Raw genomic sequence first — 14,261 nt, forward strand, 5'->3', positions numbered from 1 at the left:
CATCGCTTCATCCATATCCTTTAATTATGAGTCCAAACTAGTTCATAAGCACAAGCACAGAAATTAAAATGACTGATTAGTCTTTCATTAAGGGATAAATCTAATTTCTTACATTTCATTTAGTAGGGTGGGCCTATCGTCTTTTTGGAAACTACCCGGCCATGTTCCAATTTGGAGTTAATTCAACAAGGGAGATGCTGATTCTCTCAACACCAAATCAGCAGGCCACTATAGAAAAAGTTTCTTTCACTTGAATATTTAGTTATTAGATGCCTGGTACACACCTCGGCTTCTTCTAAAGTCCATTCCTCCATAACATCCACCAGGGAAATAAAGATCGGAATGTTTCAATGACTGCTTGTTCATTGATGCCGTTAATCCTAAGCTTTTCGTAATGTTCATCACTCTGAATAAAACAAGTTGAGAGTCCTGAATCTCGGAAGTTTTCTCGGTAAAGCAATAAAGATTCGAAGTGACCTTTTTTCTCGACTTGTAGTTCCAAGTCTCGTTACCGTTATAGTCCACCACCACCCGTATATTAAACCTATCATAGGGGGACTGTATATCACATATAACCAGGAATCTTACAGGGTCAATGAAATAGTTCCAGAGTTACGAAGTTCGGAGGGTAGGGGAATTTGCCGATGTTTCTCCTTTACAATACTGAAGGCACAAATTTGTGCACTAATCTGTTCAGGAAAAAAAATCAGCGTATGCCATCAATCAATACATAACTCCATTCAAAGTGACCAAGGACTCATCATCACAATATGAATATGGAAGAAATCCCATTCTTCTACACGGATGTTGCCTAATTTTTGTATTGGTTAGTCTCTAGATCTCCAAATCGAAAAACCTGCATGGTACATGTCATTTCTTCATCTTTTGGGAGAGCAACAAATCCTCTCCGGATTGGATTGCATGTATAAAAAGTTATCAGGACTGATTTTTTCATAGAAAAAATGCAATCCATTGAAAAATTTACTCAGCAGGGATAACTATGGTCGTACTAAATATTGACGTCGATTTTATAGAAGGTTTTGAGGACAAGCAGGGATAGTTTTGCTTCTCTCATTAACTCTACCAAGAGACTATAGCGATCAGCTGTAAAATTCTTTTCCCCACATTGCAAGAATAGCCATATGATACCATGTTTTTCTTCCTCCTAGTTTTCTCAAACAATCCTCTTCATATAATTTGAAATTTGCTACCGGGTCATCAAGGTTTGCATGGATCCATCCCGTGTTTGCCGGGTTGTCAAGGTTTTGCTGCCGGGTCATCAACCTATTTCACACACGATGCATTATAGATATCTAACAGCTATCTTTTGAAAATATACATTGAGGCTGCTTGTATTCATCCGCCTCAAAGGCATCTTGATGGCCGGTCTTAACTTACTTGACCTTTTCTTCAGCCATTGGTTATGATATTTTGCTGGTATCTCATAGTTTGAATAATGGTTTGTCAGATCAAAGGAGATGCAGATGCGGAAGCTGACATTCTCCCTGGGGCGCCTTGCTGACGCGCTACCATTCTCTGAAGCATTTCTTCTCATTCAATTGGGCCATCTAGTTCAATGGCTCAAAGTGGCTACCTCAAGATTTATATCTAATTCTTCTTAGGACGCAATGCCACGATTAACGCCAATAATTACGGTTGTGAGAATTGCACCCTAACTTCCCTCCATTAATGCTGTTAACCAGGCAATGGAAAGGAATCACTAGGATTTGGTGGATTTATGTAATTTCCCAGTGGTTGCAATGTTAGCTTTATTGTTCCACATCAGATATCCTGCTCTGATGAAGAGCAAAACCAATATTTCACGGTCCGTGGTGTGAAGAACAAATTTAGAATCAAACTTGACCGGTCAAGAGAGCAAAACAACTGCTAGGCTACCGGAAACATTCATATAATTCGATTTCAGTTAAACAGTCTCGCAGAAATTGAATCCCATAGCAAACAAGCCATCTTCCACTGCTGCAGACTCGCAGCATCCCCAAGACCTCTACTGGCCAGGAAAAAAAATAAAAAAATTATCGCCATGAAATATAGTAAGCACCTCAATGGAGCAACCGTGACAGTTTGTTATTATTTGGCGATGGGATACCTTACCTGAAGGCTTTGGTAAAAGATATAGCAAGGCAACATCAGCTCATTAATTTAAAAAACGAGATTCCCCTAGATGACATCGAGGATGGATATATATATATATATAAGGCAAACACCTAGGATCAATATCTAGGATGCAAGGCAAACACCTAGGATCAATATCTAGGACTGATGCATGATTTCAGCAATGCATCAAAACAGCAAACACTATCAATGAAAAAGAAATCAATATATTAATGGGAAGTTAAGGCTGCCGTAAGATTCCAATAATAAATGAATAAAAGATATGCTCTTATAAGAATTTTATTTTAATAACCAATAAACACAACAAAGAATTTCATTGCTCAATGACAAAAATAGATCGAAAGTGCTGACTTTCTCATCAAAACTTCAAAGCCTGCATTTAAATGTCACTGAATCAACCACACTGTACTAGATCTCAAATAAAAGACGAGAGAAAACACCACCAGTCATACAAGAGGAAAGCATACATTCATTTTATGAAGCAACAATGACATGCAACAAAAGTACTGATACCTCCAACTAAGGTGAAAACACCACCGGTCATACAAGAGGGAAAGCATGCATTCATTTTATGAAGCAACAATGACATGCAACAAAAGTACTGATACCTCCAACTAAGGTTCTCTGGCTTCTCTCTGATTAGAGAATTTGAACTTCCAAGTTAGCTCACTCAGTAAAGTACAGAAAATTGATTACATATGGAATTCACTAATGCAGAAAACTTACATTTAAAACCTTCCAAAGAGGCTAGATAAGCAAAAGAAAACCCACAAAATATCTAAACCGGGTTAGAATTACTAAAGAATTTATCCTTACAGATAAGTGAAGGCTTGAAAACAAACTCTCATCAGATGATAAATCTATCTTGAAGAAAGTCTCTGGTGCAAATCGTCACTGAGTGCCTGCCTCAAGCTATCCCCAAAATAATGAAAAGACTTCTCATTCTCACGCCTGCCTCAAGCTATCTCCAAAATAATGAAAAGACTTCTCATTCTCAAGCACTCTCACTGGAACCCCGCCCTCATCTGGATCCTTCCAAGTCTCTGGCTCTGGTTCCCTTGCAATTTGGCACAAGTTATGCAACACACAGCAAGCAACAATTGTCTGTGGAGCATGATGAAGACCCACATTCAAATCCTGCAAAATCTTCCACCTCCCTTTCAACAATGCAATAGCGTCCACCACTACAGACCTCCCCTTCATCAACATGCCATCAAACAGATTCTGTGCTGGAGTCCCTGACCCATTGGGTGAAAAGGGTGTCATAAGAAATGACAGCAACGGATAACACCAATCCCCAACTATATACGGCCTAACATGATGACCCCTAACATTAATCACCTTATCCCACACAACATCACCTGACACAAGCCTGTTATACAACAAACTCTCCCTCAGATGACTAGCATCATCACTTCCACCCGGTGCCTTCACACACACATCCCAAAACATCTTCTTATGATCTGCCACAACCTGCAACAAAACTGAGGAATAACCATATCGGCATTTATACACATTCCCCTCAATATCCCCACATTTCACCTTAATTGGACTCCCATCAATAGCGCCACACATGTTAGGCAAAGAAGTCAACTCCTCAAATGCCTGGGTAGTCTCAATCAACCTACGTCTACTAACCGGAATCTTAATAAATTCAGGGTAAAGCTTGGTAGCCAGCAATCTAGTAACCATATTAGTAATCTTAGAAATCAAGTAAGGCTCTAAAGAATACCGCGAAGCAAGTGTTTTAGCCGAAAACCCATGTGCTAATCTAGAGAGAACCATACTAACAGCATAATCAGAAGGTAAAGAAAGATTAGAAGCAGTAATATGGGGTTTTAATTTATCAACAACAGTAGTAAAAACAGGATAAGATAACCCGTACAGTGTCCTCCACTGCGCGTCGCGAAGAGGAGCTTCTAATGACCAGATGTGTTCGGTGGAGAGTGCCCGGAAAGCGGAGACGGAGAAGCAGGAGGATTCTGGGTTTGCAGCGGTGGTGGAGGTGGAAGTGGGGGGTTTAGTGGAGGCCGGTTTTTTTTGGGAGGCGAGGTAGGAGAGGAGGGAAGCGAGAGTGAAGAAGAGGAGCGGGGTAGGGGAGGAGGAGGAGAGGAGGGAGGTAGGGGAGGAGGCAGAGGAGGATGAGGGGGAGGAGAGGAGGGGGGTTGATGGGTCTAGGGCGTTGTGGAGGTGGAGGAGGTTTGAGAGCATTAACATGAAGGATTCATCCATGGGATTTTGTGGTTAGATTTAGGGTTTCGCCAGAGGGAGGAGGGGGTTCGGGATCTATTTCAGGTGGAAGTGGTGGAGGCAGCAGGGGAGGAAAGAGAAGGTGATGCTTTAGGGTGGAAATTAGGACTCGTTTGGCTGTGAAATGGGGTCTTCTGTTCCGGAAACGTTTCCTTTAGGAGTGGTTCCGGTGAAGTCACCCCTCGATGGTCAGAAACTCAGACCAGTCCCATGGGATTGGCTTGGTTAAGCGAAAGCGAAACTGGTTACTCTGCATGGACCCACCATGGCGTGTTATTTTTTTGTGCAAGGAAGGAAACTACAATAATTTTGGTAGAAAGTTCGATTGATCACAGTTTATTTTTGCGTGGTGAAATTATATTTTAAAAGTAAAGAAGTTTATTCAGTTTCTTAATTATTTTTAAAAATATCATCGATTATTTATTTAATTAATTTGAATGCACCGGACTAACGTGGAATTTCTTTCTTTTAAGATCTTCGGTAAAGAGTTTAAATCTTTATTAATATTTTAGTGGATATTTTTTTATTATCAAATAAAAAATATTAGTTTTAATCTTTATTAATATATTAGTTGATATTTTTTATTATCAAATAAAAAATATTTATCAATAAAATGTTGGTCTAACCATTAAAACATTACTATATTTTTATAAGAGTGATAATATAAATTTAATTTTTAAAAAACATATTTATTAGGAAAAGTAGCCACAAATTTCAAATAAAACTGGTTTTATTTTTTTAAATAGTATAAAAATGACTAAATAAAAAAAAAGAAATTGTAATTAAAGTAATATTTTTATTTTTATTTTTTAATAAGGTAAAATGGATGCTTTTCTTGTAAATAGAAAAGTCTAAGAATTGAGGAATATGAGGGATGGGTTTTAATAATTAAGAAATCTCTTGGTTAAGAGTTAGACATAAGTTTTAATACTAATCAACTAAGCTGTTATTTTCTCACTTGAAATCATATTAGTTTGAAATTTCTTTTATTGTGAATATAATATATGGTTTTAATGCACGCAAATACTATCATCCATCATCTAGAGTAAATTATAAATTAATCTTTATGGTTTTGCAAAATAAAAAATCATCCCTCTATTCTTAAATATAATTAATTAGTTTCTATATTTTAAAATCTATTTGAAGTTGATATCTTCATTCATTTCAAGAATTCTTTATTTTTCAAAAATAGAAGAAAATATGGAAAGATCAGAAAAGAAGATATCTTCTAAAATTAGAAAAAACCCATGTGTGTTTAACACTAATTAAAGACTAATTATTTATTCTTAAAACTAAAACAATATTTAACTCATTTTATAAAATTTAAAAAATAATTTATAATTTACTCCACACCATGAAAATCAATAATGTTTGCAATACCATTAATTTAATGAACACAATGACATATTAAATCTAAAAAAAAAAAGAATTAGATAGGATTCTCATTTGACATGTATTAGACTAAACAAAAAAACAATTTGATTTCTATGATTATTATAATTATTTAATGAAAAATTACTCTAATCATCCTATAATTTAGTTTTTCATTTCACTTTGCAATTGACTTTTTAAATATTATACTTTTTATCCTAAACTTTTAAAAATATGGAACACTCTGTATCTTCGAGTATTAACAAAAAACATAATAAAAAATTCTCTTTATTCACAAGATTGTCATTATATTTTAAATAATAACTTAAAAATATTTGAAGTTTAAAAATAACACACATAAAACTAAATTAATTTCCTCTAAATAACAAGTTAAATCTTAATTACTTTAATCTCATGTGTTACTAATCATATCAAAGATATGTTAAGCTTTTGCAATGAAGATGAGAATGTATAATGAAAAGGTGTTTCACGACAGGGTATGTTGTGATATAAGAGACATTTTCCAATAACCACAACAAATATAGTGAAGTTTTTATCTTTTCATGTCAAATTTTATAATCACTTTTCATAGTGATGAAATATAAAAATTAATGGTGTTTTAGCTGCTCCTGAAAGGGTGATGAAGCTCAGAACTCACTACATTGAATCTGAGCTTCTTTTAAGGATAATTATTATATTGATGATAATTGTTACCTGTAAAAAACCATTCAATGCCAAAATTAGTTTAGGTTTGTAGGTGGTGATCATAGAAAAGAGTGAATAGAGAGGGGGGGGGAATCTGATATTTTTCTGTGGTTTATCTTGAGAGAGAGTCCTTTACTTTTGCCAAAACCTGACATTTTTCATCTTCTTTAATCTTTACCCGCTTCTTACTAGTAAAACAAAATAAAATATTGACTTAAGCATTAAAGTATTTTGTTTTCATGAAAAACTTATTTTACAGGTACAATTTAGGCTTAGATCTTAGAGTGTGTTTGATAGTGTGGTAGCTATTACTTTTCAAATAACTTTTTATGCTGAAATGCATGTCAATAATATTTTTTTTTTAATTATTTTTAACATTAGCATATCAAAACGATTCAAAACATACAAACTATATTAAATTTTAGCAATTTTTTTTTAAATTTTTTTGGGAACGTAGGTTGAACCGCATTCCCAAACGGTTCCTTATTAGCCAGGGAAAGTGAACATTTTTCTGTGAAGTTTTTCCTCGACTTCACCAATGGAGTCGTTTGTGAGAACATAAACAAAAAGATTCCCAATTCCTTTTCAATTTCTATAAAAAAAATTTCTATGACCGATAAAACTTCAATATATAAGAGAATGACTAATCTTTATACAACAGGGACTCTAGCTTCTCTAGGTATCCAACAACTCTTCCAACATTGAAAGTACTTTACAACATCACTTTAGCCATACATGAACAACATCGCTCTCTTTAATACAACCAACAACAAAGCCAACCCACAATGCTAAGTATATAGAGACAATTTCCATTTCAAACATAAACTATATAAAACAACATGTAAAGTAGACACCATACTCTAACTTTTCAAAGGAGCCAACACTCCACAACATATCCAAACTACAAATGTGGTTATCTCCATTAATTCTCTTTTGAGTCTCGGTCTTCTCATACGAGCCTCCATATTCTTATGCTGCCTTTGAAGTTCAGGTGACATACAAGCTAACATCAAACATTCAACTTGTTCATCATCATCAACATTCCTAACTTTATCTTTAACATCATCAGCAAGAGCATTTTGAATTATATTTTTAAGAATATACAACCTATTTCCAGTCAATTTTTTAGCATTAAGTATGCTTCGTAGGGATATGTTACAACTTATTTTGATCCATAAACTTATTTATATAAGATAAATAATATTAGTTTCATGCATTTATATTTTAATTTTAAATTTATATAAGGTCTTTAATTCTAATTTGATCTCTTATTTTTTCATTGCAAATTAATAGGTACCCCTATTAATTCAGGAAATTTCTTTTAGATTTTTCTAGTGAGTTAGGATCTCATTTAATTTATCCGACTTTGAGTGATTAAAAAATTAAAATAAATTAAATTAAATAGATAACATAGTTTATCAATTACATCTCTATGTGACTTCTATATTAGTTAGGTAACAATTTTTTATCTAAACAAATCATATATATTTCACCTAACTCATGTTTCTAACCTCATATGATCATGAGTGACTCATCTCACTTATATAAGTTAATTAAGAAGAACTCAATTTTACAGCATTAAACATATTTGATCAATAGTAACCTTAAGTAACTCAACAAATTACCTATGAATAGAACTTTGGTTTTATGCATATAAAATTAAAAGATAACTATTCATGTTCTCAACATGTACTCAATATATTAATGAGAGATTTATTATTAATTAATTAGATCTCATATATAACATGACATAATATATATACATTTCAGACATAAAATTTATATATAAATATACTCCCCTAGCATACTATTCTAATTGGATGATTATAAACATATTAGACTAATGTCTTTGAACCATTAAAGGAAATTAGATGGTTAAATCTTAGGAAGCTGTAGTAAGTTTTCATAAGTCCATTACAAGCACTATAGCCTTCATTGACATTTCTTTCTTTGTTTTAGATTACAAAATAATTTCCTATCTAAAATTTTATATTTCTAAATTACATAATATTTACATAATTAATTAAGAAATCTTGAGTTACATTCAAGAAAATTAGATAAGAAAATAATTACAACTCAGAATAAGAAATAGAGATAGGGCAGGATACGCATGCTTTATTAATTAAATTACAATCATTCAACTATTAAATAAAAGTACAATCATATTGGTCTTTAATGTTCATAATCATCCATCATGCATAATAGCATATTAATATGTATAATCCAATTATTGCATGCTTCAATTATTGATTTTATATGTAATTTTTAAAATAATATTTTTAACATTTAAAAATATTAAATCAAATTGAATTTAATAGTTTTCCAAATATGATAAATTTTATTTAATATAAATTTTCTTTAAAAAATAAATTTCAAAATTTAATAAGAAAATTAATCACATTAAAATTCTTATTAATATCATAAACTATTTTCGGATTAATTAAATAAAATTTTGTGGCTTAAAAAACTCTCATTCTTTTAGAAAAACTATTTTTCAAAATATTATATAATTAAATAAATCCTAATCCCAATTGGATATCATAAAACTAAAAATTTGAATTAAACATTTTAATTCAATCCTAATCTAATTAGAAAAATTAATTTTATAATTAATTTAATTTAGGGTTTTAATTTTAATATAAAATCATTATTTTCTATATGAAGGGCTAAAATCATAATTTTAGCTCCAAAATACTTAAAGGTAATTAGATATTAATTGCAATGGTAGAATCATAATTTTGCCCCTCAAAACCCTAAATAAGCTGCAGAGGCAGAATCGTAAATCCTGCCTCTTGAGCTGCGAGCACTGGCACATTACCATCGTCAACATCATGCCTAGAGCGTTAACAAAGGCTGTCGCTGCACTCGGTGGAGCACAGCAGCGCGAGGCTGCTGGCACCGTGCTTGGCTAGGCAGCAACCCATGGTTGCTGTCTCTCATGCCATCAACGAGTGAAAACAAATCTGGTGTCCCTGCTGGTGGCGCAACAACGCTCCAGGTGCTGCACCTAGTGAGGCAGCAGCCATAACTGCTGTCTCTCACACAGCAGCGTGCACTAGCATATTTGGTGCTGCCGTCGGAGGCATTACCAATTTTTTTTTTGAATTTCCAGGCAGATCTGGAAAAATTGCAGCCAGATATGACCAGAACAATAACCATATTATTTTTGAAAAGAAAAAAAATCATAAGAGAAATTATGTTTGGAAAAATTAATTTTTGAACATAAAATTAATTTGAAACTAACATTAATAACAATTAAAACATGTAATCAACGATTCTAATTGTATCTAAAGATGACTTTAATACCACTATTAGGTTTCCAAATATTATACACACAATGAAAACTTTGAAATAAAATTATTTAAGAGTCTATAAAATTCTATTAGATAGATTTAGAGTTATTTAGAAATTTATTACTTGAAGATCTAATTATTTTTGACTTTGAATAATTTTTTAAAGGCTGAGTTGTCACAAATCATAAGCCATTTGATTTTTCCAACCTCCAGTGATAATCCACACAAACTATTCATGAGAAATATTTTATATCCTAACATAATTAAAAGATTGATGTCTTCTCCCAAGTGCAGGAGTGTCGAAGTAATAAATAACCCGGCAAGACCAGGATTGAACTACAGGGAGGTTAATTGTATAAATTACAGATAACAATAATACAACAACAATAATAACAGTAATAACAATAATAATAATTACAATAATAATAACAACAATACCAATAATAAAAACAACAATAATAATAGTAGTAGTAGTAGTAATACTAATAATAATAGTAATAATAATAATAAAGAAAAAGAAGGAGAGGAAGAAGAAAAAGATGAGAACTTTGAGATGAAATATTAATGTAAGGATTAAACAATGATAATAACAAATGTCAAGGTTAGAGGTTCCACTAATGGTATGTCAAACAAGTATAATATAAACTCTTATTATTCAATTGGAAACCACACACAAAGGAGGTTTCAATCAGATTATAAATTGTTAACATGATCCACACACAAAGGAGGTTCCAATCAGATTATATATTGTTAACATGATTACATTAGTCATCTTATTCGATTAATGCTAGTACTTGTAAATCTCGTCAAGCATTCATGATTATAACTTATGTTAACAACAAATCAAGTTCCTTTCATAGCTCAGGTGTCGGTTATACCATACATTATGGGCTATGAAAGTGCCAAGCATTTGTTGTACCAAGTGTTATACAACATAAATCAAGATTAGTCATTTAACAAGCAAAGTATTAAAGAGTGAACAAGATAACAAATACAAAACATGTTAGTATCAAATATTAAAATCCATATTAAGTTTACACTATACTTATTCTTACACCATTAGTGTAACCTTTTCACCTTGACATAATAAACTTAGCTAGACATAATGAAAGAAAGAAAAATAGATAAACAAAATAAGAACATAAAAGTTAACTAAGTAAAGGAAAGGAAATGAAAGGCATAAACTTGATATTAATGAAAGCAAAGCATAAACATTACAAAGAATACAAAGAGAGAAAGCAAGAGCATGATCTTGATATGGAAATCAAGATGCCTAAATGCATGGCAAATGCCTCCTTTTATAGGCCAAAATTAGGAACTATTGATTTGATGACTAATTGATGAGTGGGTGGCCAACTCTTGACTTGGTGACAATCCTTATCTTCTCTTGTCTGCCCAAAACATCATTGCTAACATCAAAATTGGAGCCACTTGAAAACATGAAAGTTGTAGGTAATTGTCTCAGATTTCTTGTGTAAACAATTCAGCTCATTTGAACTTCTAGAACTCCAGATATGGCCAAAATACTGAACAGTGCTCGGGCTAGAAGACAGATTCAGGCTTCTTTATTGTTGCAACAATTTGGACTTAAAAATGACATTTTTAGATCTTGGTCTCTATACGAAAGTTGTAGGCCTATGTCTTAACTTTCCATCCATATAAAGTAGACCTAAATCTGAGATTTATAGCTCTAGATATGACCCAATTACCGAACAGTGTTCCAGTTTGAATTGCACCGACATCTCTTTTCTAAGTTTGGCCATCTCTTTATCCTTTCAATTTCAGTTCTTAAATTCATCAATCAATCCTTTCATTTGTATGATAGGCCTGCATTTAAAATGAACATTTACTATAAATTAAAGGTATCTTATATTATTAGATATATTATTATAAAACATGCTTTAGTTAAGGAGTTATGGATACTTCAAGTGCAAAATGATGATATAAAACCTTGATAAAAATACACTTTTAAGTACTAATCACACCCCCCAACCAGCTTATTACTAGTTCCTAGTAATCAAAGCGCTAAAAAAGAAAAATAATTTACAAATTCCACAAAGCAAGGTATTCATCATTTAACTTCCATTAATCTATCCAGATAAACAAACTCTCGTTAAATTTATATACCTGCTTAATAACTCTTAAGAAGATATTCATAAACCTTTCTTTTGTGCTAATATATCAACACATAATTATGGGGCTTTTCTTGGAAGAAAACAAAATTTTTGTTCTAATGTTTAAGGTTAACTTCCTTAGGTTGGGATTATTATTTTTGTCTTTTTTTTTCTTCTTCTTTTTTTTACATATATATACATATAATTTAAAAACACCATGCATCTTTAACCCATGTAACGAGCTTTTGGCTAATGACTCCCAGACTAGTTGGTCTTAGGACATTAGATGTTAAGACACCCCTACGAGCTTAGTAACTCGGGTCGCAGATACTGATATGTAGATAGTGCAATGTTTGATTTCTTTAAGCTTTTCTCCTTAACCCATGTAACAAGCGTTGGGCCAATAGCTCCCAAGTAAGTTGACTTTAGGGTATTAAGTGTTAAAACACCCCTTCGGGCTTAATTGCTTAGGTTAGGGAGGCTACGAAACCAAACTTATCTACATTTTTATTATTATTATTTTTTTCTTTTTTTTTTTCTTTTTTTTCATTTTTTTAATTATATACAATCCCTTTCCCTTAGTTGTTACATTTAACAAAAGAACATAAATAATGTAATAATCCAATGTGCAACCCACAATCATATGCTAAAGTGTGTGTGCGAAAATTAAGGTTTAAGAATACATGTTAAATGAGTATATGAGCAGAATTAAGTGATAATAATGCGAGAGTTTGTAAATCTGAATATTTCAAGAAGTATTATAATAGACCTTGTTAAGAATGATTACTAAGATGCGTCTCAAGAGTCACTTTAACAAAAGACCTCCTTTACTCTACCATCCTAGTAACAACAATTATGCACATGCTTTATGAAATGGAAAATAATTTTTTTTTTATCAACTACTACCCTCTCCTCCCAACCAAAACGAGACATTGTCCTCAATGTTCTAAGGTAGAAAGATAGAGTATAGAAAATATCACCTGAAATAAAAAACATTGACAAACCTGAAACACACTTAAACAAAAATAAGAAATAACAAAACACAATAATAAAACAAAACAACACAAAAATTACAAATGAAGACTCAAATCTAATCTAAGTTTTTTACGACTTTCCTTAGATGACTAATTTATGCAATTCATGGAGGGATCAATTACAGGAATGAAAAATTGTAGTTGGTCAATCAATTGTTCAGCAATAGTAGCAGAGATTATGATTTGTCGTGCAGAAGATGTTAGAAATTCTTGTTCCACAGCATGATCAAGAAAAGACAACAACTTATCATAATAACCATTAACATTTAACAAACCTATGGGTTTATGGTGAATGTGCAGTTGGGCCCAAGAGGAAATATGAAAGATCTTTTTCAATGTGCCTAGACCACTTGGTAAAGCAATGAAGGCATCAGCATGGTTAAACATTGCATTCATTCGAGCTGACATTGTGGAGACCTGAAGTTCCTCTCCAATTGTTTTTCTAATGATGTCCCCTTGTGCTAAAGCTTCGGGGACGACCCCTAAAACTTGACTACCTCCTAAAAATACAGCTATTGACACACCTCCTATTAACCCTAGACTGCCTCCCCCATACACTAAATGAATCTTTCTCTCAGCTAGCACCTAACCAAGATGATTTGCTGATTCTAAAAACTCCTTTTCTTTCCCAGGACTAGATCCACCAAAAACACAAATACTTTTTATTTGATGACTTAAGGAACTTGCCATTTCTACACACTTCTATATTTGATGAATGTATGGATTGAGTGGAAATGAAGAGAAGGAAGAGAGGATTTTATAGATGAGAAATTAAAAGGGCAATCATACCACCTATGTGTAGGCTAGCTGGAGTCTCACACACACTCTCTTTCTCTCTTTATTTATTTATTTACTTTTGAAAAAACATGTGTATGTATAGGTAGTTGTGATTATGACTCACATCTTTTCTTGGTTTTACGTCCAAGAACGGCTTAAACGCCCTCTATGGGTCGGGGATAGGCTTCCCATCCAGTTTTCTTAAAACCTGGCAAATAAGGTCTTTTTTAGTCAGATTCCCAAGACTAAGTCGATCATGTTTTTTATGAAATAGTGGCCATAAATCATGAATTGCATGATGCACATCTCCACTAGGATGCGTCTCAAGATTCAATAGAAGATTATCTAAAGACTCCTTACTCAAGCTATCCTTAATGAATTGTATTTTATCTTCACGGTTTATAGATACCATTCCTAAAGAACGACATTGTGCATTACAAGTCCATCTAGCATATTGATGACAGACTTCAGTTGTTTTGCACGACGTTTCTTTGCAAAAATGCTTTTACCTATTCCAGACATGTGTGAAATGAAGGAGTTAGAGGACTCACCTGATAATCGGACCTTTGCTTCAATCAACCAGC

At 32.8% G+C, this 14,261-nt stretch overlaps 1 protein-coding gene across 2 annotated transcripts; it reads right to left on the reverse strand.

Annotated features, from left to right (window-relative positions):
• Positions 1-2,673: 2,673 nt before the first annotated feature.
• On the reverse strand, positions 2,674-4,692 carry LOC105108556 (putative nuclease HARBI1). 2 transcript variants are annotated; one of them, XM_011002901.1, is made up of 2 exons: positions 3,106-4,692; positions 2,674-3,056 (listed from the first exon to the last, which is right to left on the reverse strand). In XM_011002901.1, exons 1-2 carry the CDS (start codon positions 4,363-4,365, stop codon positions 2,994-2,996), a joined length of 1,323 nt encoding a protein of 440 aa, XP_011001203.1. In that variant the 5' UTR covers positions 4,366-4,692; the 3' UTR covers positions 2,674-2,993. The 2 variants fall into 2 exon arrangements, with proteins under 2 accessions (XP_011001203.1, XP_011001202.1); XM_011002900.1 differs by having other exon boundaries at positions 2,674-3,039; positions 3,089-4,692.
• Between the last annotated feature and the right edge of the window lie 9,569 nt (positions 4,693-14,261).

Source organism: Populus euphratica, unplaced genomic scaffold, assembly GCF_000495115.2.
Source record: "Populus euphratica unplaced genomic scaffold, PopEup_1.0 scaffold192.1, whole genome shotgun sequence".
Taxonomy (NCBI): domain Eukaryota; kingdom Viridiplantae; phylum Streptophyta; class Magnoliopsida; order Malpighiales; family Salicaceae; genus Populus; species Populus euphratica.

Bases quoted from the DNA above. Each gene is read 5' to 3' on its own strand.
- LOC105108556 (XM_011002901.1), bottom strand. From the start codon at position 4,365: ATGGATGAATCCTTCATGTTAATGCTCTCAAACCTCCTCCACCTCCAC. The intron at 3,057-3,105 runs TTTGGAGATAGC...TCTTTTCATTAT, and splicing joins ATGAGAAGTCTTTTCATTAT to TTTGGGGATAGCTTGAGGCA.